The sequence below is a fragment of the Phascolarctos cinereus genome, unplaced genomic scaffold (genome assembly GCF_003287225.1).
Source record: "Phascolarctos cinereus isolate Bilbo 61053 unplaced genomic scaffold, phaCin_HiC Scaffold_4;HRSCAF=312, whole genome shotgun sequence".
Classification (NCBI taxonomy): domain Eukaryota; kingdom Metazoa; phylum Chordata; class Mammalia; order Diprotodontia; family Phascolarctidae; genus Phascolarctos; species Phascolarctos cinereus.
This window is the reverse complement of record NW_027555847.1, coordinates 489093253-489119569: the sequence shown is the minus strand read 5'-3', so window position 1 is coordinate 489119569 and position 26317 is coordinate 489093253. Positions and strand designations below refer to the sequence as shown.

The following is a 26317-nucleotide window of genomic DNA, read 5'->3' as shown; positions in this document are numbered from 1 at the left end:
TGAACAAAGGGAAAAAATTCAGGAAAGATGAAAGGGGGAAAAAAAACTCTGACCTGACATTACAAAAAAAAAAGACACTAAGATGAAAACAAAATAGTGTCATGGATTTACATATGGGGTTTTGATGGAATCTAGGGCTGTGTTTTAAGTCAAAACTCACCATCTCAAAACCACTTTTTCATCCGCCTGCAGGACTTGAGGTAAGTACGTATACGTTTCCTGGCACGTTCTTGATACTCAGGGAATTGTCGCCTGCATGAGTCAATGATAGCCTGGATCTTTTCTTTGGGCTGCTTAGAGATTGGGACCATTCGGTCCAAGTTTTCATCTACAAACAGCCTGACAAACATCTGTTGGCAAGAGGGAGACAGAGGAGAAGGGTTTGGAGGGCTGCTCTCTTCTCTTTCTAGCTTCCTGTCTTGATTACTGATAGGAAAATACCGTTTTCTGGTTTATGCACTGAAGAATTTTGCAATGGAGAGCCAGAAATTTTTAGCAAACACTCTTTAAGGGCTTTCTAAAGGGCTGAATAAAGAAAGAGAGAAAGAGAGAGAGAGAGAGAGAGAGAGAGAGAGAGAGAGAGAGAGAGACAGAGACAGAGACAGAATAGACTTGTGTATAGAAATTATGAAATAATCAACAATCAGCTGTAAAATTGAGCACCCCGTAACATTTTTTATTAATAATAACTACAACCGCTACAAGTTAACACTGCACTAAGTACTTTTGGTACTTCGAAAAGTACTAATCTTTGAAATTAGCAATTGCTTGTTTTGTCATGCATAATTAGGTTAAGCTTGGAAAGCAACAGAAATAGCTGATCACGGTTGTACTCTTCAGAGAACAAGCTGTGGCCCCCTTCATCCACTAGATAAACATGCATACTCACACAACCCAACTCCAGTTTTCAGCTGACATTTGGCTTTAAAATTCTAAACAAAACACAGCAATTTTGGTGTCTGGTTGGCCAAGAGTGTTTCATGTACTTTAAAAATCCTTCTGTAAATTAAACAAACATGCGTCTAAAATATCCACATTTACCGAGTAACAACATATAAAATAAATTGATAAAATTAAACCACACAGCAGTATGGCAAGACTCACATTAAAAGCTTTCAGTCGCTCAGCTTCTACTCCATCTGTCTCATTAACTTTCTCCGAATCTTCTTGCTCATCATGGTCATCTTCATCCTCATCTCCTCTGTTCATGGATAAGTCCTCAGCACCTCTGTCTACACTGTCATTCTTCCCAGATTCATAACTTGAGTAGCTATGTGCAGGGGACTGAGAATAAAAGGAAAAGGGCAATTACATAAGTGCATCAGCTGATAAGGCTTACTTTTTATCAATTCTATAGGCACATTCTAACTGCTGATTGCAATAATTCAACATATCAATAGTTATTTATTTTCCATTCACTATATTAAATTCTTATTTGCATGAAGGTAATATAAAAATATATGATATAAAATGGAATAGAACACTTGTTTTTGATGAGAGTAACAATGATTTTCCTAAAGCAGGTAAGTGTAACTGTTTCATTTATATTTATTCCAAAAATTAGCAAAGTGTAAAGTCAAAGAAAGGTATTAGTAAATTAGGAAAAATGCCCTCATCCTAATTTATAATGTATTTCTCTGAGAACTGAAAAGTTTATTCCTAAATATACATAGAATGAAAAGATTTTATTGTTGTTCAATCATTTTAGTCCTGTCCAACTCTTCATGACTCCATTTGGGAGGGGGGTTTCTTGGAGAAGATACTGGAGTGGTTTGCCATTTCTTTCTCCAGCTCATTTTACAGATGAGGAAACTGAAGCAAACTGTGTTAAATGACTTGCCCAGGGTCTCACAGCTACTAAGTGTCTAAGGCCACATTTTAGCTTAGGAACACAAGTCTTCCTGACTCTAGGCCCAGTGCTTTATCTACTGTGCCACCTAAAGATGCTATCTCAGTTAGCAAATAATTTCCTCAACAAATGAGGACATATAATCAAGTCAAGAAGCATTTATGAAGTACTGACTAGTAATGCTTCAATAACCCAAAGCTCTTACCTGAAACCAAGAGCCTTCTTTATGATGTTAATATTTTTGATAATATTTATATGGCTGTATATTGGGATATATCACAGTCTCTGACGGATTATAGTTACATGTCACTTGAAGGATAATGGAGAACTATATAGTAGATGTAAATAGACAGTAATATACTAGCAATAGCCAATCAATCAATGAACATTTATTAAGAACCTGCTGTGTTCCAGGCACTGTGCTAAGTGCTATGGATTCAAAGAACTCATAATCTAATGCAGGAGAAATCATGCAAAAACACTGTACAAGCAAGCTACATGCAGGATGAATTGGAGATAATCAACAGAGTTAGCACCAGAATTAAGAGGAATCTGAAAATACTTCCTGTAGAAGGGGAGATTTTAGCTGGGACTTGAAGTAAGTCAAGGAGGCAGTGATTAAGAGGGAGAGCATTCCAGGCATAGGAGTTAGCCAGTGAAAATGCCAGGAGGTGGGAGGTGGAGTTCCTTTTTTGAGGAACAGCAAAGAGGCCAGTTTCACTGTATTGAAGAATATGCAAGGTGTTAGAAGACAAGAAAGTTGTGTGTGTGTGTGTGTGTGTGTATGTGTGTGTGCATGTGCGCATGTGTAGGAACAGGTTATAATGGGCTTTGAAAGACGAGGAGAACATTTTATATTTGATTGTGGAGGTAATAGGGAGCTGCTAGAGTTTATTGAATGGAGCAAGCGGTAGTGACATGATCAGATCTGCATTTTAGGAAGACCACTTTGGCATATGAGTGGAGGATGGACTCAGGGTAGAATGACTTGTGTTAAGAAACCAACCAGTAGGCTATTACAATAGTCCAGGTGTGTGGTGATGAATGCCTACACCATGGTGGTACAGGGTGAAGAGATTTATACCAGAAGTAGTGTTAACAATATTATCTTAAGGCAGTGATCTGAAAGGGAAATAGACCAGTCAGACAGGAAGAATGAAGGATATCAGCTTTAGTGCAGCATGAGTACTGACATAACATCAAGAAATGTTCTGAAAGTTGTCAATGTTTTAAATGAATCTTCTCTGGAGGATTTCTGGGAGACAAGGACAAGAGTTGAACAAGAAAGATAAGTCATGGATAGATTGTATTCTGCACCACTGGAGAAGCATTCATTGATCCAATGAAATGTTGCTGCTGAGTTGTATTCAGTACTGTCCAACTCTTTGTGGCCCCATTTGGGATTTTCTTGGCAAAAATACTGCCTTGCACCACAATCCACTCAGGTAAAGAGGCAGCTGTGCCCAAGGATGGGTGGTGGATGGCTTAGACCTTCAAATGCTTTTTAAAAACTTTTTTTAAAAAGTTTTTTTAAACTTCTTTTAAACTCTAAACTTAAACATAGTTTAAGAAGCACTGAAGGGGTTGTGAGTGGGAAAAAAAAATTAAGAAGCGCTGGTGAGGAGGAGGATAGGCTTTTTTTGAGGCAAGACCAGGAAAAGGAAATAACACCACACCTATCAAACAGAATCTATGGGATCTGGTAGAACAGGGCAAGGCAGGGGGTTTGTTAGGGAGAGGGTAGTGAGGAAAGCAGGAAGATAGGATTAAAATTATTGTTTTTGTCTTATGAGAGTCTTAAAGAGAGCTATAATGTACATGAACTGATACAAAGTGAAGTGAGCAGAACCAGGAGCACATTATAACAGTAACAGTAATATTGTATGATGAAGAACTGTGAATGACTTAGCTATTCTCAGCAGTACAATGATCCAAGACAATCCCAAAGAACTCATGAAAAATGCTATCTGCCTCCAGAGAAAGAACTGATGTCTGAATACAGACTGAAATGTATTTTTTCTTTCTCTCTTTCTTTCTCTTTTTTCTTTTTTCTTCCTTCATCTTCCTCTTTCCTTCTTTCTCAAGTCTTCTTGCACAAAATGACTAATAGGGAAATGTTTTATGACTGCAAATGTACAACCGGTATGAGATTGCTTACTGTCTCAGGGAGGAGATAGGGAAGGGAAGGAGGAATAGAATTTGGAGCTCAATACTTTAAAAAAAAACAATGAATGTTAAAAATTGTTTTCATGTATAATTGGGGGGTGAATTAAATATTATTTAGAAAAAAGAGAGACCTATAACTAGGAATTTTGTTTAAGATCACTTTGGCAGCTGAGAGGAGGATGGACCAGAGTGAGGAAAGATCTGTGGCAGGAAGATCTGCCAGGGTTATGGCTTTAATGCTATTATCTCAGAGATGCTACCAAGTTGTTAATCAAAGAATAAGAATTAAAATTACAAATAAAACAAAGGACAATGAAAAGATCTATTGTAGGTGTTAAGCAGTCTCAGCATGCCACCCATGATTGTACCTCTGCACCCTCCTTCTCCACCCACAAATCCTCTCCTCTTTCCTCTCTCAACCCTATAATCTGAAGCTGGAGTTGAATGATTCTTCTGGCTGGAGTCAGAAATCCTTCTGCCTTTATGTATCATAGGAGGTATAAAATCATTATAAAAGATACACATGGGAGAAAAGTAGGAGGCAATAGGCATCCCTTTATTTTCCAATTCTTTGTCACTACAAAAAGATCTGCTATAAATATTTTTGTACATATGGGTACTTTTCCTCTTTCTTTGATCTCTGTGGGATATAGGCCTAAGATGGGAATTCTCAATGAAAGGATATTAATAGTTTAGTAACTTATTGGGTGTTGTTCCAGATTGCTAGATTTTGGGACATGGCCAATGAGAGAATGTGTTGCATTTTTTTATATTTATAAGGATTTTATTTTTTCCTTTTAAATTCTTTGGGGCAGAGGAGATAAATACTTGTTAACTGAAAAAATAAAATGAAGGTTTGACACCTTTTCTGCTCTTTCCTCAAAGGGAAAGAAAAGTAGATGAGCTGTTTATACAGTGAAGAAGACACAACAGTTAAATCACCAAGTGTTACACTGGTACTCCTAAATATTAGAAGAACAACAAAAAAAGGCCTTCTAGTACCCTGGGGGAGATCCTTTATGGGAGATCTAGAGGAAAACATGGACAAATCACAATAATACTAGAGGGTATGGTGAGGTTATGATTTGTATTGTTGAAGGGTAAGCCAATACCAGAAAAATCATGGATCCACCAAAGAAAAATACATAGAAAATAATATTTTCCATGGTAATAGATATAACAAAGATAAAAGAGTAAATATTAATCATACAGTTATATTACTATAGTAATTGCAAATTGGTGAAATTGCGTTTTCCAGAAGAGTCTGCCGTAAGTATTATTTTCCTCCTGGAACAGCAGAGCTGTATGTATTTGCATGAGACCTCTTGGATGATCTCAGAGCTTATATAATCACCCAGGTCATGAAAATGGTGTATAAGAAGTCCAGGAATGAGTCCTTTCAGCCTGTAAGCTGGGCTCTACGAAGGCCCATAATCTAGTGGTTCAAGTGCTATATGAAGGTCTATTGCTGGGATCACCACAGTGACCAACACTCACTAAATGACACTCCTTGGATCTTTAAAAGCCTGGGAAAACCATATGTAAACACATTTAAAAATAAGTGTTCTCTAATTTTTTTGTATTTTAAACAATGTACATTTTGAGTTTTCAAATAATGGATAATAGCAAACAGAATTCTTTCAGAACTTGTACGAAATTTAAGAAGTTATACATAAATATTTGTATGCTTATGTACACATCAGTATAGAAAAAAGCACATAGTGTAATTTCCAAATAATTCTATAGTGTGGAAAGGCTTTTATGTCTCAAGAAATTAACAGGTTTGTGGCTTTTGGGTTTTTTTTAAAATATATTTTCATCAAGAATAGGAGTCTGGCATCTCAAAATCTTATAATAAAATGTGAATATATAATAGCTCAGTTTTGCTAAACTTTCCCATACACTGTAGGACATTTTAAAAACCTTCATTGTTCTGGGCACAATACTGAATCTTTATTTCTACTGGGTAAATCAAGCAGAAACTCACTACTGTAAGGCTAAGATAAAAAGACATAATTTTCTTCAGCAAGGCAACCACAAAATGAGAAACATCAGTGAGTTTAACACTTTGTGTAAACTAACATTGGAGGAGGGGATAGGTCAAGTTATGATGGCATGTTATCAATCTTTGCAATGCAACCAAAGAATACCCATGATGGTAAAAATCTCCTAGCAGTATAGTTCAAATAATGGAACAGCATGTGTATTGTTGGAGGATAGGCCAATACCAGAAAATCATAGATCTGTCAAAGAAAATCTAAAGCTCCAACTGAGTCTATTACCCTTATCTAAAAATTTCTCTGTCATCACCTTGCCTGAAAACCCCATATTTAGCAAATGATTCCTTTTGTTTAAGGCACCAGTCTCTAGAATTCCTTTTTTTAAAAAAATAGTTCCTGAATAGGTGACACATTTTGGAGTTGTCAAGTATTAACTCATTAGTTATGAATTAGCTTTTCAACAATCAGTAAACCAGATGACATAGAACAGATGAGATACAGGGTAGTATGATAAGAGTTTGAGTAGGAAGAACAAATAAGTTTCTAGAGCACAGGGCACAATCTAGGAAAGGCTGGTCCAGGTGGCAGGCCTGTAATCAGCCAGTGGAGCTAGATTGAAAAGAGATACCTAAAAGATGAAGAAAAGTATGTTTCACACGCTTAACCATTTTGCTTAGACCTAGCTGGCATCATGAGGTAGAATCAATAATCCCATTTAGTAAAATGAAGAGCCAGTTAGTCAACTTGTTCCAACTAGATGGAGAGGTATGGTTATCTTCAACTTATTCAGTAAAGTAATTTGTATTTTGATGGTCTTTTCAACAGGAAATTTTAAATGAACAAAAAGTAACGTCTTCCTGAAACAGAAGCAATTAAGTATGCAATAAGGACCTTACTGTCTGACTGTAATTAAAAGGATAACCATTAAATTCAACAGTCATGAATTAGCATTTTTAACTTAATAAACTAGTAGACTTGAAGGGAATGTGATATATTATCTAGATCTATATCTGTACACACATGTATGTGTATAGATATACATAAACATACATATATGGAATGAAGAATATAAATAAACTTTAATAATGACCGGTAATCAATGTAAAAGTCATTTCAGAATTAGCTGACAGTTCAGTAGCTGGAGCATCACCTTATTAGAGCAAAGATAAAAATCAATACCAAATTATAACACTAAAAAGGAAAAAAAAACCCCAAAACTAGAGCCCCAAATGTGAAAGGGACAAAAGGACAGACATTGACACAGGCCATCACCATTGTCTGATGACACTTAGCCTGTGTAGATCAATCTCCAAAGTAAGGAGAACAAAAGAGCCTAGAAACTTCATAGCATAGTATTAGAAAGAAGATGAAATGGTTGTTTTCCCCCCAAGGTTTTCTGCCTTAAAAGCTCAAAATAAACCCATTATATACCAGATAAAGTGATTTAACTGAATCCATAAGATCATAGATAATAAATTTAGAGTCAGAAGAGTCCTTAAAGAACATCTAATCCAATTACCTCCTTTTGTAGATGATGAAACTCAGAAAGGTTGTCATTTACCAAAAGCCACCTAGGCAGAAAGTGGTAGAGGTGTGATTTGAAGCCAGAGCCTCTAATTCCAAATTCATTGCTCTTTTGAATGTACGATATGAATTAGGCTGGAGAAGGTAAATACTTGACTCCAACTTGGTACCCTTAGCCCCCAACCAACTCTAATCACCTAGTGAATGTGCATAAACAAACTGACAGGCTTGTCATAAAAATGGAGAGCAAATAAAACTTTAAAGAGAAATCAAATCACTTTAAACCAATATGATAATATGGAGGAAAATGACTTCACACTAAATATTGAAATAATCCTACAGACTACTCAAGGATCATGATGCAACAACAGCAAAACACTTTTTAATGGTTCAAAGGACAGATGTCTTTTAAAATAAAAAAAAATTAAAAAAAATTAGTAATGACTTCTTATAGGTAATCAGAACCTTCAATGCAGAATTTTAAAAAAACCACCAAAATTAGAAAATAGAAGAATAGAATAAACAATAGAGAATCTCTCCAACGAAATAAAAGCTCTAAGGGACCTTAAAAAATACAGAACATAAAAATATCAAAACTAAGGAAAATTTGGCAGAAGAGAATCAAAAGACAGCAACTTTAATAGAAAAAAACTCAATCAAAAAACCTTTATCTCCCTGCCAAGCAGAGGCAGCTAAGGCACCACTAGTTTATATAGGAACTTGTTTATGAAATCTTATAGAAAGTAATATTTTAAGATTATGAGCAACACCATTTCATAAAATTTCAAGCAACAGTGGAAGAAAATACAAGTTATAAACAGCTTATGAAAACATCAAATTAAGTCAGGTGACACCAAAAGCATTTAAAGATGTAACTGAAAAACAGCAGACTAGAAAAGGAAGAAATCTCTCAAGAGTTCTATAACCAACTACTTTGTCCAGCATTGACAATGAAGCCACCTTAGCTAGATGATGACATCATAGTCTCAGATGTGCTGAGTGAGGTAAGTAGAAATGAGACCAAAGCAAACAAAGATGGGAACTACATTTGATTAAGTAAGTATACCCAGAGGAAGTCCATGTTGGAGGTGAAGGATTTTAAATGTGTTGAAAGATCAATTCTCAAAATATCTGAAAAAACGGATAATGCCAAATGCTTGGAAAGAAAATTGTGACCATTATTAGTATTCTTGCTCTCCAAAAGGTGACTGATAAAATACCAATAACTACTGAACAACATTTACTTTCCCCTTTACATACAATCTTTATAATAGTAATCTCTATATAAATTTAGAATGTACTTTATGAAGAGAAAAGGCAGTGTTTCACAAATGATTTTCTACAGTATCCACATCTTTACAGTCACATATTGACTGAAAGGTCAAATAATATATAATTTCCTTGTGCTCATTGTTTAAGTATTAAAAAAATTGAGTATTTCATTTGCTAAAACAATTTTAGAAAGTGACAGGATCAATACAGTGATTTTCATGCTAGAAAAAAGATCAGTGTATCTTTGAATAAATATACAGGAGAAGTGGTCAGCTGGCTTTTCCTTGAGGACCTCCAGGGAGGGAAACAGGACTTTCCTAGAACCACACATTCTCCTTTTGGATAGCTCTAGTTGTAAGAAAGTTTTCCCTTACATCTAAGACAAAATTTGCTCCTTTGTAACTTCTGTCTGTTGCTCTTTCTGCCCTTTAAGACCATGCAAAACAAGTCTAATCTCTCCTTCTTCCATGTAAAAAAAATGTTTTTGAAAGCTGAAGCAGAAAGACAAAGATTACAAGAATGGTTTAAATTGGCTATTACTCAAATGTTATTTACCAAGTCCCATTAGGAAATTAAAATATAAGTTAGAATTTACATCAAACCCTATGTCCTTTGCACAGAACCCAAGCTCAAGCAACACTAGGTAAGTTTTTTATTTAATTAAGTAATATTGCTTCCTAACTGTAGAATCAGTGCTTAAAAAAAAAAAGACCTAGGATTTCATTGGTATAGGGAACTTATGGTGAGTAAACTACCAATGCAAATTAGAAACAGCTAGTACTTAACAGTTTTAGAGAAATGCCTGGGGCACTAAGAGGTCAAGTGACTTGGCCAGGGCTACTTGGCTAGATATTACCAGAGTCAGAGGCAGGATTTAAATTCAGGTCTGGCTGACTCCAGTCTACTGCCCTGCCCACTTGGTCAGGCTGGCTCTAAGGTGAGCAGGTTGGAAATATTCAATTATAAACAATGTGCTTTCTGTATAAATAACTGAATTTTCAGTAGCAAATGCCAGATATACATTATATCTGCCTTATAACTTCTAGAATTCTATAACTTATCCATTTTTTTTTACATCAGCTCTTCCGTAGAGGTCATACTGATTATGAAATAAATGAAACCATCTGGTATAAATGGTTGTTTGTCCTGGATGAGTAGGTGAGTGTCTATTTTCAAGACTGGATGACACAGTTTCATTTAACAATTACTTCATTTTCCAATGAACACTTTGTTAGGATTAGTCTCTCTTGTCTAAAAGTCTGGAATTGCTACAAAATTGTGTCTTAACATGAACAATGCAAAATGCTAAGTAATGCTGACTCACATTTCCAGGAGCTGGTCAGAATTAAATTATTAATATGGCCTCTTAGTCACTAGGAAGCAGTAACTAGGAGCAGTGACCTGTTGTGTTTTTTTTTTAATTTGTTTTAAGCAATCAGAATAAGGTTGGAGCATAATAGATTCAGTGATTCCCTGTACTCCTAAACTTCATAAAACAATTCCAGAATTTTCTATACTCCTAAACTTCCTAAAACTATTCCAGGAGTGACCTCACTATTGCCACTAGACTTAGACAGGTAGGTCCAATTACAAAACAGGGAAGCAAATAGATACTTTTCCTAATTTCTTTTTACTTCCTACACTATATGGTTAGGTTACTATTGTGAAGGGTTCCTCCTTCCCCCCAAAAAACAAAACAAAACAAAACAAAACCATCTACTGATTTCCTAATATCTATGGTACCTAGACAGACCAGCTTGGCTGTTTGGAGCATGATGCAAGGAGGTCAAAATTTTAGAATGCATTTCCACATGGACCACTTATCTTTGTGCAGTTATCTATGTGCAGGCATAATTAGATTAGGGCTGAACTTCTAACCCAGGTCAGTTTATCTAGTAAATTCAATTCAATTCAATAAGCACAGGAAAGGGGATAACAGTTTTCATTTTAGGCATGAGGAATGGCCTATATAAAAATGCAAAGGTGGGATGTGGAAAGAATTATGGGAAATAGCAAAAAAACAAAACCAAACCCAGTTTGACTAAAACATAGAATGCCTAAAGTACAGCAAATGTGAAATACATCTGGAAAGGAAAGATGGATTCAGACTACAAAGGGTTTTAAATGCCAAACTGGAGAGTCTGCATTTACTGAAGATTCTAGGGCAAAAGAATGCCATGCTCTGGGTTTATTCTTTAGGAAGATTTTTTTTGCTGGCTGTCAGGAGGATGGTTTGTAGTAGGGAAAGACTGATAGCCTGGAGGTTAATTAAGAAACTCTTATAGTAGTCCAGGCAAGAGGTGATGATATGAATTATTTGTGAATAGTGAGAGAGTATGCCAGACATACTGTGGCACTTAACAAGACTTGGAAACTGATTTGATATGGGGAGGTGAGAGAGAGATGACTCTGATGTCTTAAATTTGGGTGAGTAGAAAGATTATTGTGATCTCAATAGAAATAAGTTTGGAGAAGATATATTGGACAAATGCAAGGTCATGGTCACAAGGAAGTGCAGTTCAATATTAATAACATATTTTACATACTATGTACACATACTGTTTCTACTGATCTTCACAATAACCTTATATACTAGGTAGTAAAGAGTTATCATTTGCCTGATTTTATACCTGGGGAAATCAAGGTTCAGAAAGGTTTAATAATTTTTTTTCCCCAGGTCATGCAGATAAGGGACAGAGACAGGAGTTAAAGCCACATCCTCTGATCTCAAATCAAATACTCTTTCAATGCCACTATGTTACATTCCCCAGCATGATGTAAAGAACAGTGTTGGCTACGCAGGCCGAGAGGAGGTGAGTATAAACCATCACTGCTCATTCATAAAGGAAAACCCTCAAAAATATTTTTGTAAGGTCAATCTAATATCAGAACTATGTACTTGTACTTGTAGGTGTCTGTTTTCTTAGATAACTGTTGAATCTCTTCTAGTTTAAAGGCAATCTATGCTGTTTTTCATTATTTTTATACCCAGAGTGTAGCACAGTTCCTTGCAAATGGGATGAGGTTTAAAAAATGTGTAGTGTAGTCAGATCTGCTTCTGGACTTTCATTGTTCACCTCAATGGCTGCCCTTGGCCAAGATGAAGCTGTTGCCTTGTCTGCTATCTTCTCTCTAGTTTGATGCTTTCTTTGACCTTTACTCTTACAAGTAGCAGTTAGACTTTATAGTGAATACAGTAAAGGACTGGAGTCAGGAACACCTGAGTTTGAATCTTGCCTCAGACACTTACTAACTGGGTAACCTTGGGCAAATTATTTAAACCCTCTCAGCCTCAGTTTTCCCATCTGCAAAATATAGATACCATTTGGCCTGCAGGAAGCTACAGAAACTTTGAGGTAATGAATTGCAAAAATATGAAATCATGGGTGACTTTTTTCCTTCAATCATCAGAAATATTCACTTTAAAGTACAAATGGGAAATTTTCAACAGTAGTAACCTCTGATGAATCAAAATGATAGGAGCACCTACCTCAGGGTTTTAGTGAGGAACAGACTAGATAATATATGTACAATGCTTTGCAAGCTTAAAAGCACTATATAAGATGAATACTAGCTATCATGGTAGTAATAATAGTGGAAGATAGTCTGACTACAAATAAATAGTTGACCTTGGTATGATACATAGACAATTGATGATAATGCAATATAATACATAGTAATTGCATTGGACCTGTATGCATACTGCTAGAATAATGACTTGTTTGCATAGCACTCTAAGGTTTACAAAACCCTTTCTCCCCCAGATCCTCTAATGTAGGTTGTGGTAGTATTATCATGCCTATTTTTACAAATGAGGAAACTGAGGATTGGAAGGTTATGACTCTCCATGACTTTCCTCATATCTTGGTAAGATGGTGTAGGGAAGGTGGGTGGAAGAAGGCAGGGGAGGTTGTCGTTCATGAATATCAGAGTCAGGATTTAAGTACAGGCTTTTCTGATTTCAAGTCTTTCCATTGCACCATACTACTACAGGAGGCCTGAGGAAAGAAAATCATTAGCACCTAGGGGAGAGGCTTCCTAAAAGAGGTGGAATTTGACTTAGGTTTTAAAGATGAACAGAATTCCAAAAATTGGGGGTGGGATGGGAGAGGGCTTGAAGAAGACAGAGAAAAAAGGAAGGCATTTCAGGTACTCAGAGAAGCATGAGTTAAGGCATAGAGGCAAGGAAGGTATATCATGTAGGTAGAGGGAGCCAATGGGTGGTACAGTTTGGAAAGAATGTGGAGGGAAGTATCTTAAAATGGAAAGTCTTACAGTAAAATCTAAGGATAAGACTCCTGATTATGCCAGATTATGGAGCAATTTTTGAATACCTAGGGATACATGAGCAAATACCTCTAGTACTACTCAACAGTTATATTTCAGAAAGAAATATGTGTTTCATAAAATAAAGCATTGAGGAAATGAGGTGTCAGAATACAGTAGCTTTAATTTTACCCTTATCCCTAAAAAAATTAGTCATAAACTAGGACTACATGATATTAGAAGATACAAAGTTTTTCCCCCTTATATCTTTTTTTATAAATAATAACTTTATTTTTTCAATTTATAGGTGTTGAAAAAGTAAGTAATAAATAAGCATTTATCTTCTCTCCCTTGACACCTCTCATTCTAGCGGAAAAAGAAAAATGGAAAACAAATGAAGACATCAACATATAGAAGGCTTGAGGATGAATGTACCCCTTGGATTTAATATTATCATATATCAATGAGATAATGTTTGTGAATGCACCTTGAAAACTCTAAAGTTCTATAGAAATATGATGTTGTTATAATTTGAAGATTAATATTGATAGGGAGGAACTTAATGATCTCTAGTCCTTTATTGACTTTGGACAAATCTAATCCCACTTGAAGGTTGACAATAGTGTCAATATTTGCACAGGGTAAGTCTTGGACTGAAACAGTAGAAATAAAACCAGATTACTCAGATTATAAAGAACCCTCCCTTCCCCCCCCCAATGTCACAGATGCAGGGATGATACAGAGCTATTGACTAAGGTGAGTCCTCATGATAGAATTAAATTCTTTACAAGCCATTATGTCTCAAACCTAATGTCTCTGAAAAAAAGAATTATGTCTAAATGTTTGGCCCAGCCGCAAAAACTGCCACAAGGACATTTGTGACAGTCATGCTTCTGCCATCTGGGGGAATCAGTCAGCTGAAAGTGCTCACTGAGGCAGCACATATCCTCCACTTCATTAAACAAAACATACACTCAAAGGCAGCACCCCAAACAATGGACCGTGTGCTCTGCCACCCTACTGGCCTCTGCAGTATCCAACCACATAAACCATTTCAGCTGAAAAGGTAGAAAACTTAAAAAAACAATAACAATACCAGGATCAAAGAAAACATATTGAGTTTCCCAGCCTGACTCCAAAAACAAACACCATTAGCAGGTGGAATGCTCCCAGCTGCAGCATTGATAAAGCTGAAACATGGATAACCATTACAATATTTTATCAATGGCAGCTAAAGCAAGTCTCCATGTAGGGAGATGAGTCAGTAGGAACCTTGCCAGGCTCCTCAATGTAAGCTGCTCTTCGTTTATTCTTTCATGGCATTTCAAATTCAAAATGACTTCACTAATAGACCACATTGGACAGAGTAAAAGATGATGCAGCCAAAACCGGGATATTAAATGTTGTCATTATAGGGCAGTGCTGTGGCTAGTAGTTCAACAGCTTTTAAATAATGGAAAATTAATGTAGGCATTCTAATCCTTGCCTACATTTGCTATGGGTGCACAAAGGCAGGGAAAGCACATAGCTATTTTTCAGATGGAAACAAAATTCAGGCTTCTTACTTATCTATGCATCTTTGCATCGTTTATCATTATGGTATCAAGGCACATAGGCAAATAGCCAAATGTATTATTACCCACTTTCATTTTCAAGATGAAAAAACCAAACTACTGTACAGAGAAATGTCCTCTATGGGACTGGATATAGAGCCTTATCTACTAAATCACAGTCTAAGGCTCTGTCCTTTAGCCTCTGAAAATAAACCAAGGAAAAGGAAATAATTTTAGTAATGTGAAATATCTTCTTCCTAACGCTAATACTGCCCTTCAAGTGCTCACATTACACTGCATTTCCTTATAATAGTTTTAGAGGAAATCTTACTAAGATGATCAGTATAGTTATTAAAAATGTGTTTAAACAACAAGAAATAATGTCAAAAACATCCTAGTATAGGAGTTCGTTTACCAACACATCAAAATACATCTTATTTTTTTACATCTCCAAGCATCTTGAACATTGATCTTCTTACAGTAGGCTCTTAATAAATGGTTGTTTAATGAATGAGTGAGCATTGTTTTATAAAAGGAAAGAATTGTCAACTATAGGCAAATTATAGGGTGTCCTAAAAGTGTTAGTGTGGTTTAAATCTTTAATAACTTCAGAGATATAAATTCTACAAATTTATAAAAACTACATTTGAAAGGTTAATTATTTTAAAATTTATAATATTGATAGATTTCTTATTAAAATTCAGCATGACTACTATCTTATGCCATAGATTGCTCCAGTCAATTTTCCAACTTTGTGAAATTTTTCATCAGTTGACGCTCAATGACAGAAAATATTGTATTTGTAATCCTTGTCTTAGAATCACACAAAGAATTAGGTTTTGATGCATTCATGACAGTTTTGATGTGACCCCACAGGACAAAGGTCTAGTACAGATGCATCAGGTAACCAGGGCAGCCAAGCAAAATCTGTACTAATGTCATTCATCTCCAGAAAGAGAACTGGTGAACGTAAATTGAAGTGTATTTTTTTACTTTATTTTTCATGTGTGTGTGCGTGTGTGTATGTATGTATGTATGTATGTATGTATGTGTGTTTTCTTTGGCAACATTGCTAGTGAGGAGATATGTTTTCTTTGACTCCACTTGTATAATCAATATTATATTGCTTGCCTTCTCTAAGAATAGAGACGGGGCAGAAGGGAGGGAGAGAATATAAAACTCAAAATTAAAAAAAAAACTAGAGGTAGCTAGGTGGCACAGTGGATAGAGCACCAGCCCTGGATTCAGGAGGACCTGAGTTCAAATCTGACCTCAGACACATAACACTCACTAGCTGTGTAACCCTGGGCAAGTCACTTAACTCCATTGCCTAGCCCCCCCCAAAAAAAAATTGTTAAAATGTTGTTAAATGTAATGGGAAATGTTTAATGAAGTAAATTATATATCTATATGTGTATACAGATATACATGTACACACATATAAAATCTCTTCTGATCCACTAGTCTAAGAAAATGTCACCTGGAACTGCTGCATGTGCAATTCAGCGTGACAGGGCATCCCATCTTGTTAAAATTTAAAAACTATTACTCAAAATTCATAAAACTCAATAAATGTTAAACAAATTTAAATAATTTAGTTTTCAAATGCTGGGTTTTGTAGATTCACAACACTTATACTTCTGAAATTATTAAAGCATAAAACTGCACTAAAACATTTGGGACACCCTTTATAGCTGTAGTAGGTTTTACGTAAAACAGGCTATCTTAGCAGCATCTCACTGAGAGGAAAAGAAATAAAATTTGCATTTGATTAAATACTTTTTTTCTTGAAAGGAAAACTTGGTTTTGTTATTCAAAATTAAGTGTTAGAATCATTTTGCCTCCTCTTCCTCATTAAGTTCATGCCCCCTGACTGTGGATGAATTCAGCAGATCTTCTGTCCCATGCCCTTTCCTCTCTTATTTATCCTTTTTCACTTGGTGACCTTATCATTTCCCAAGAGTACAATTGTTATCTTAACACCTCTGTTTGGTTTTCAAAGCCTTTAGAGCCTCTGTTAGAGCCCTTCCTCCCTTTCCAGTCTTCTTACACATCACTTCCCTTCCCCTACTCTTTTAAATTCAGTGACACTGTCCTCATTGATCCTCAATCAAAATACTCAGTCCACTAATTGAGCTCTTTCCCTGGATGTTCCCAAGCCTGGACCATTCCCTCAGATGATCTCCACCTCCTAGTTTCCTAGCTTCTGGTAAATCTCAGTTAAATGTACACCTTTTGCAAGAAACCTTCGTGAATTCTACATCTTGGTGCCTTCCTTCTGAAGCTACTCTCAATTAACCCTGTGTGAAATCTTGTTTGTACTTAATTGTTTGCTTATTTCCTCTTACTCTTTGGGGAGTAGGGACTCTTTGACTTTTGCTTTTCTTAATATCCCTGGCACTCAGCACAGTGCCTGGCACATAGCACGAGCTTGATAGATGCTAGCTGACTGACTGATGGTCATCCCAAATCTAAGGGGAAAGTTAAACGTCCTCTAGCTCTTGGCTCACATTGGCCCCTGACAGGAGAAAAGGCCAAGGGGAGAGGGTGGGACATTGATTATCTGGATTTGGCCTCTTCCCAACACCAATCGGATTTGAGACTATGGCCCCACTATCCATGGTCACTTGACTCTGTGTACCTACCCCATTAGGGCTCCTACAGAGAGTGGAGGGCCAAGAAAATTCTGTCAGCCAGGATTTCTTTCTTATCTCTTCTCCAGACCAAGGGCCTAGAGTCCTCAATGGCTGCATGGAGCTCTCAGCTCCCTCCTTGTGCCTGGTCTGAAGGACTGGAATAACAGTAGCTTGAGCGGTTGCAGAGTCAATAGAGGTTTAGCAAATACTACTGGGTGGGGGTGGAGAGGAGAGTGTGTGGGGGGGAATCAATGGGAATCTTCATTAACCATCTCCAGTAAAGAGACTGAAGAAATGAGCAAACATAACTCCAAAGACAATGAAGAATTTCTGTGAGTTAAGAAAACTACAGGATGAGACTCCAGAAGAAGAAAACAATTCAGTCATAACTGCAAATGTGATATCAGAAAAGTTACTGGATTGGCAATGCAAATTGTGAAAGCTGGTGACATATTGAGGAAGAGATAAGGAGTGAAATGAGATGTCCTGAGGAAAAACTTGGACAGAGGATAAACAGCTTAGAGGAGAGGCTTGAAACTTTATGAAAATAATGGGACCCCCTGAAAAACAGCATGAAACAATATACAAAAATTCAGTAATTAAACATATTAGAACAAAGTCAAAAGACAGAAAATTTGAAAGGACAGATGGGACAGCTATTATTAAAATCGATTGATCTAGAAAACAGGATAAAGAGATGTAAGATGGAAGCCTGGATGTTCTGCAAAATATGTCTTTTTGCTTTGTTTTGTTTTGTTTTGTTTGCGGACAGCAAGCTCAATATGAATCAACATTGTGATGTGGCACCCCAAAAAGCTAATGTGGTGTTAGGCTGCATTGAGAAGCATAGCTTCCAGAAAGCAGGGAACTCATAGGTCCACTGTACTCTGCCCTATTCATTTGGAGCATCCATTTCAGTTCTGGACACTCTAGTTTAAGGAGGACACTGACACAACAGAGAGTGTATTGAGGAAGGCAAAGGATTTGGGCATTTTTAGTTAGGGTTGGGGGACAATGATAGCTGTCCGAAATTATTTAAAAGATTTAATGTCAAGGCAAGTTTAGACATGTTCTATCAGATGCAATGAGTACTAGATGCAAAAAGCACATTTATACTTGCTTTCAGAGAAAAAAAAAGCCAACAAAAAGACTCCCTAACAATTAGGCCTATCTAAAGGCTTAAGAAGACACCGGATGATGACTTGGGTATGTTATAGTGGAGGTTTCTTTCGTATAAGAGCAGGACTTGATGGCTGCTGAGCTCCCTTTAACCTCTCAAATCTTGTGATTCCTTGACATTGTCTTTTACTCCTGTTTTTCAGAGTTCCACTTGTGTTATACGTTGCAGCCTGCCCACACCCACGATTTCCTTCTGCGTGGTACTCATGTTTAATTACTCAGAGACGGTAGTATTCAATGTCTTGCTGCCATATAGCAACACTACTAGAATGCTAGTATTAAAAAGATGGGCCTTTGTTTTCATGGAAAACTTAGGGTCAGCAAAGGAGCTTTGCAATTCTTCAAAGACAATCCAGTCAACTCTCCTTCACCTATTTAGCTCTGGGCTCAAATCATTGTCCATTTGTAATGTCTATCCCAGAAACACATAATATGGACAATATTATGGACATAATATAGATTCAATTCAAATGTGTGATGAAATCTGGACAGCAGAATTCTATGTTCATTTGATCTTCCTTGTATGGATGATTACAGCTCCATTCCAGGAGGCTCTGCAATGTTCTGGGGCATGATATGATTAGCATGGTGTCATCAAAAAAAGGAGCATCTAGAGGATCTTATGATCCATAGGGAATCCATTTTTGACCTATACTTGGTAATGGATGTCTCCCATCACAGTGGCAAAAACTTTTCGCAAACCAAAATCAATCCCTTTTAATGCCTGTCTTGGTGTTTATTATCAGAAGGCCTTGGAATGGTGTTATTTCTGTTGTTACATCTTTCATGGAACCTTGACTGGCTTTGATTTATGGCTAGGAAGCAACTTGTGAAGAATCTATTGTGGTAGTTTATTGTGCCAGACTAACTTTTTTCTGGTAATCAATAAACAGTAAAAAAAAAAAAGATCTTATAGTAGCTACAGTTTTTCATTATTAGTGAAATGGTAAAGATGTGGTCTTTTGTTGAATATCACTTTCAACAGCCAACTTGTTCTCTACTAATACCCTCATTGATTTCCCTTCATTGATATATAGATTAAACATAAAGATGAGAGATGAAAGACTTGTAGATTACACAGAAGCTTCCTATCTGTACAGACCAGTGACAAAATTCTACTAATGCAGCTAAGGCAGTAAGAAAAAAGAAATTGTGGGAATGAAGCAGAGAAGCAGAAAAAAGCAAAGAAATAGAAACATTTTAATTTTCAGATGATATGATGGTTTACTTGGAGAATTCCAAAGATCCTACCAAAAAAATCTGAAGGAATATTTTTAGTGACCTGACACGACTGCTTTAAAAATAAAACCATGAAATTCACAATCATGTCTATATATTAATAATGAAGATCAGCAGTAGGTCATAGAAAAGGAAAGGCCATCCAAAATAACTGAAAAATGCACAAAATATCTAGGAGTTAACCTACTAAAACACACTTAGGATTTATATTAACACAACTACAAAAGTGTTTATAGAAACAAGTAAGACTTACATAATTAGGAAGATACTTGTTCATGATTGAGCTGTATCAATATAATTAAAATGATACTTTTATACTACATACATTTATTTACATATTTAATGTGATGCCATGCAAACTAGCAAGGGGGTTGTTTTGTTATGCAATGAGATACAACAATAACAAAATTCATCTAAATTACAAAGATAAAGACTATTAAGAGAAATAATGAAAAAAATTGAAATGAAGGAGTTCTTCCCATATCTCCAACTATAATATAAAACAGTAAATATCGCAAGTGTTTGGTACTGGTTAAAAATTGAAAGGTTGATCAAAGGCACAAACTAGATTGCTAAGCTCCAAAAGTAATCAGACATAATAACTTAGTAAGTAATAATATCTCACTTGATGATCTTATTAGTTCATTCAATTATCATCTCTGGACAAAAGATTCTCAGATCTATTTACCCAATCCTAATCTTCCTCCTTAATTCTAGTCTTACATCTCCAACTGTCTGTTGGACATTTCAAACTAGATATATTGTAGACATCTTAAACTAACCATACTAAATACTGAACTCATTATCTTTCATCTCAAACTTTCTCATCTTCCAGACTTCTCTTTTAGTATTGAGGTCATCGCCATCCTCTTGATCACCATGGCTCACAATCTAGGTGTCATTCTTGACTCTTCACTCTCTTGTTCACCCCTACCTCAACCCATATTAAATCTGTTGTCAGGCTCTGTCATTTCTATTTTCTTTCTTTTTTTCTGAGTATCATTTTTTTCTTTATTTATTTTATTAATTTATTTTTAGTTTTCAGCATTCACTTCCATAAAGTTTTGAGTTTTAAATCTTCTCCCCCTCTCTTCCCACCTCCCTCCCCAATATGGCACGCAATCTGATGTAGGCTCTATATATACATTCCTATTAAACGTATTTTCACATTAGTCATGTTGTAAAGAAGAATTAGAACCAATAGAATGAACCACAAGAAAGAAGAAACAAAACAAAACAGAAGAAAAAAAGAGCAAACAGTATGCTTCTATCGGCATTCCTACTCTATAGTGCTTTCTCTGATAGCATGAGACTTTTGGAGATGTCTTAGATCCTTGCATTGTTGAGAAGGGCTGAGTCCATCAAAGTCAGTCATCACATAATGTGGCTGTTATTCATGGTTCTGCTCACTTCACTCAGCATCAGTTCATACAAGTTTTTCCAGGTTTTCTGAAATCCTGCTCATCATTTCTTATAGCACAATAGTATTTCATTACATTCATATACCACAACTTGTTCATCCATTCCCCAATTGATGGACATCCCCTCAATTTCTAATTCTTTGCTACCACATATAGAGCTGCTATAAATATGTTTGTACATGTGGGTACTTTTGCCATTTTTACAATCTCTTTGGGATACAGTCCTAGAAGTGGTATTACTGGGTCAAAGGGTATGCACATTTTTATAGCCCTTTGGGCATAGTTCCAAATTGCTCTCCAAAATGGTTGGGTCAATTCACAACTCCACCAACAATGTATTAATGTTCTAATTTTCCCACTTCTTCTCCAATATTTATCATTTTCCTGTTTTGTCATGTTGGCCAATCTGATAGTTGTGATGTGGTAGTTCAAAGCTGTTTTGATTTGCATTTCTCTAATCAACAGTGATTTACAGCATTTTTTCATATGACAAAAGATAGCTTTAATTTCCTCTGAAAACTGCCTGTTCATCTCCTTTATCAATTCTATTTTCACAACATTTCTTGCTTATTCTTCCTTTCCTCTGACACTGATGCCACCTTGGTACAGGTCCTCATCATCTCATACCTGCACTAAATTAGTTGGTTTTCCTGCCTCAAGTCTCTCCCCACCCTAGTCCATCTTTCACTCATGTACAAAGGAGATCTTCCTAAAGAAGTAAAGGTCTTATATACACAAACAGAGGCAAAGGTCTTATACATACAAAAATAATTATATCAGTGCCTTTGTAGCAGCAAAGCATGAATAATAAATTGAAGCATACAAATGAAATAGAATATTATCACATTGCCAGAAACAAGAACATTAAGAATTTAGGGATACTTGCAAAGACCTGAATGAATTCCTACAGAGTTAAGTAAACAAAACAGAAGAGAAATTTATACAATGATCACAATAATGTAAAGGAAAATAGTATTAAAAGACATTAGAAATCTCTGATCAATGCAGTGACCAACCAAAATATTAGAGGACTCTTGGAGAAGAATTCCTTTCTTCTCTCAGAAGAATGTTGAATGAGGCATAGAGGGACTGGTATGTCCAATTTGTTCATCTGTTTTGCTTAATTGTGCTTTTTGGCTAAAAGATAGTGGGTCTGAGGTAGATAATCATGGGAAAGTGGCAGTGATATAGAAAAAAGCATCAATAAACAATAATTTTCTTTGCTTACATGTTTATTTATTTATTGGAAGAAAGAAGAAAGAAAGAAGAAAAAGACAGATGGAAAGAACATAGAAAAGAAGAAATGAGGGAAAGAAGGAATGAAAGAAAGAAAGAATCTTGACCTTGGAATCAGATGCCCTGGGTTCAAACTCCAATTCTGCTCCTTACTAGGCAATCTCTTTGACTTTTAGTTTCTTCATTTGTAAATGAGGATAATGATACCTGCCCTAAATATTTGATGGAGTCACTGTAAGCAATCAAACAATGTCAATACAGGTGAAATCTGTTTGAAATAACCAGACCAATGTAAAGCATTGGCATTGTATTTAAATAAAGCTATTATCTTTCTGTTAGAGAATTCAGTATTGATTCCAATTCTTCCAGTCTCAAGTTGCTCCTTCTTTTAAGTTAGAACCTCTAAAAAGGAGCTAGAACATTATTTAAATTCCAGGGTGGATAGAAAACTGGATTTGGAAACAAGAAGACACAAATTCAAATCCTGCCTTAGACTCTTTATAGCTGAATAACAATCTCTCAATCTCAGGTTCTTCATCAATAAAATCAGGATAACAATAAAAGTTACTCCAAAAGGTTGTTATGAAGATCAAATGAAACATACTATCTATGTGCAATATATGTACATATTATCTCATCCCACTTTCATATATGTAAGTACTCTGCAAACCTTAAAGCATTTTAATATAAATTTATATTCATGTTAAAATATTAGCTTTCTTTATGTTTCTCTCAGGATTTAGATTTTAACTAGGGGATAATTACACTCTAACTTCTAAACAATATCAGTTACATAATATCTAAAAGCAAAGTATGGTTTTGTTTTGTTTTTCACTAAGAAGGGATACTACCCTTATTTGGTTCAACACAGGACTAGGACTATTTTCTAATTACCTGACAAATATAAAAGTCACTGTAATTATATTTAGCTGAAACAAGGTTCTGTTGGGTATCTTCCATGAAGCACCATATTCATTTTGTAAATTATTCTGATTTGGATATAACATACTTCAAGTTGAATGAGACAAACTGCAAACTTAAGTAAGAACCAACACTTCTTGACCAACGTACCACATAGCTATGAGTGTTGGACGTGCCAGGGAGATCATTTTTAACCTTTGAGAAAGGTCATCAGTATCACTTAAAGTTATGTTTCAAACAAAATGGTAAGACAGTCACCAACAATTGAGTCCCACAGCACATCCTGTCTACCAGTAATAAAACTATTTGCTATATTTCAGTTCTGATTATACATTGAAGATAAATGATAGCAGACTATCCAAACAGCTGTTATATTTAAAAAATGAACTGTGATGATGGCAGACAGGCCAGGCAGAGGAAAGGCTAAGAGACACATTAATGAATACCTTGAAGCGTTGTGACACAGTGTTTGATTTCTGGAATAGAAACCATTAGACACTAGTGATTCATAAGCGAGCTAGAATGCCTGGAATATAGCAAGCAGAAAAGGATTGCTCCCTTTGAAATCAAAGGTCTTGCAAACAGCTGCAAAGGCTACTTAGCACAGACTAGATCACGTGGGGACAGAGTAAGCTTCCTCACCCTCACTTGCTTTTCAAACCCTTGCGATGTGGCTTCTCTCTCTGCCACTCTAAGGAAACAGCTTTTTCCAAGGTTAATAATGATCTCTTAATTACTAAATTCAATGGCCTTTTCTGAGACCTCATTTCTTGAATTCTGCAGGTTTTGATGACCACGCTTTCTCCTTATTCTCTTCCTACCTGATGGACTGATCTGATTCATTCTCTTTTGCTGGATCATCCTCCATATATTAAGACCCAGCTCAAAAACTATTTCCTACAGGTAGACTTTCCTGATAACTCCAGTCAGTGCTTTCACCTCCCATTCCTAAAATGTGTGTGTATGTGTGTGTGTATATACACACACACACCCCTATATACACATATGTATATATACACGTACACATACATGCACACACGTATACCTATACACATGTGTATGTGTATATATACCTGTGTATATACATGTTGTAATATATTGTTATATATGTATACATATACAAATACAAGCACACATATACATATATGCATACACATATATAATATATGCTGATATAATGTACTAGGCACTGGAGATACAAAGACAAAAAGAAAACAATTACTACGTTAAGGAGCTTACGTTCTCCTGGAGAAAAATACCTACAGAGATAAGCAAATGTAATATATGTATATATTTTATACATAATAAAAGAATAATATAATATATATGAAAACTGTATTATGTATGAAGAGAGTAATATGTGCGCATATTATAATACATACACACATATCATATTTGCATTTGTGTAGATCTTTGTCTTATTTTTATATAAGCTCCTTGAGGGTGGGACTTGTTCTTTTTGTTTTTGTAACCCCAGGGCTTAGTGCAGCCCTTGGTAAATAGTAGTGCATAACAAATGCTTGTTCAATTGAATTGAATTAAGTCACCAGATTTAGAGTTGGGAAGGAGCGTTAGAGAACATCTAGCCCAGTGGTCTCCAAACTTTACGCTACTGTAAGAAAAAACAAACAAACAACTGTCCTAGTGATTTTGTTTATTCTAACAATTATAAAGAAACGGACGTTTTAAAGGATGAGATAAAGATGAAAAGAATTTGGTCCTAGAATCAATAAGAAGTCATTGGAGGTTATTAAATGGAAGAGTGACACGGTCAGAGCTGTGCTGCTGGAATATCAGTTTGGTTGCTGCTAGGAGGATGGATTGGAGGGGGAGGGATTTGAGAGACAGAAACCAATTAAGACAGCACTGCAATAATACAAAGGGTGGGTGATGAGGGCTAGGACAGGATGGTGGTGGTGTGGGTAGATAGAAAGGGATAGATATGAGAGAGTGTGGAAATGATAACACTTCACCACTGACTGGTGGGATGAAGGAAAGCGAGGAATTGAAATGACACGTAGGGAGGGAACCTGAGTAACTGGAAGAATGTTGGGGTTCTGGACAGAAATAGGAAAGTTCAGAAGACAGGGTGGGTTTGGATGAAAATCTGCAATGATTCATGCCTGCTTACTCATGCAATTCACTCTATCTCAAGAGTGGGGGAAGCAGATGCAGCTGGGAGGCTGCCCAATACAGGGTACGCACTGCAATCCTGAGTTGAGCTGTGGGTGAGGCGAGATGGTGTTAGGCTGTCAGTATGCTGGGAGTTGGTAGGATTTTGAGCTGTTTTTGGTACCTGGTCATGAATTTGTTATAACTACCTTGAGGGTCTGATCTCCAGAGCAGAATGGGAAGTGTTGGGACGTTTCATAGCTATAGTAGACCAGCAGGGGAGTATCAGGTAATAATATGTGAAAATATGGTAGTGTTATATTGAAGACCAAACCAAAAGCTATTGGCTATTTTTAAAAATTACATTAAATTCCTGCTATTGGCTATTGAAAAAAAAGGGTAAGATTGACCCATCTTCCCATCCTGTGATTATAAACCCCCTTTGGCCTAAGGAAAATGCCTTTTCTAAAGACAATCATGTTACCAAGTAAGTGTCAGAACTGGGATTCAAGCCTATGTCCACTGCTTCCAAATCTAGGGCTTCTGACACAGTGATATGACTTCCTTTCTCTCTTTTTTTTTCTTTCTTTTCTTTTTTTTTTTTGACTTCCTTTCCAGAGGAGAAAAAAATAATGAAGAAGAAAATGGCAGGGACAGGAGACAGTCCTTGATACAGGGGTGGTGGCATTTAAAAGCAGTGCTTGAGATGTTAAGAAGTAGACAATCTGAGGCTTGAAGAGAAGAGGACTAGTAGTAAAATTACAGAAGCCACTGAGGCACAGCCATAGACATAGAGAATCTTTATTTAGTGTATGGGTGTGGAAATGGAGTGACAGTAGAAGTCTGTATTGTGTATCCATATGGCAATATTGGCAGTATTGATATATAACTACTACCTTCTGAATATTTGGAGTGATGCCTTGACAAATATGGTATCAATGCC

The 26317-nt window shown here is 36.1% G+C and overlaps 1 protein-coding gene across 3 annotated transcripts in view; it reads right to left on the bottom strand.

Moving 5' to 3' along the window:
- NOL4 (nucleolar protein 4) overlaps window positions 1–26317 on the bottom strand; it is a 449007-nt gene that overhangs the window by 92298 nt on the left and 330392 nt on the right. For all 3 annotated transcript variants that reach the window (XM_078153441.1, XM_078153440.1, XM_078153442.1), the window contains one exon: window positions 1105–1284. In XM_078153441.1, the coding sequence (XP_078009567.1) occupies window positions 1105–1284 (180 nt within the window). The remainder of the gene's footprint in view (window positions 1–1104; window positions 1285–26317) is intronic.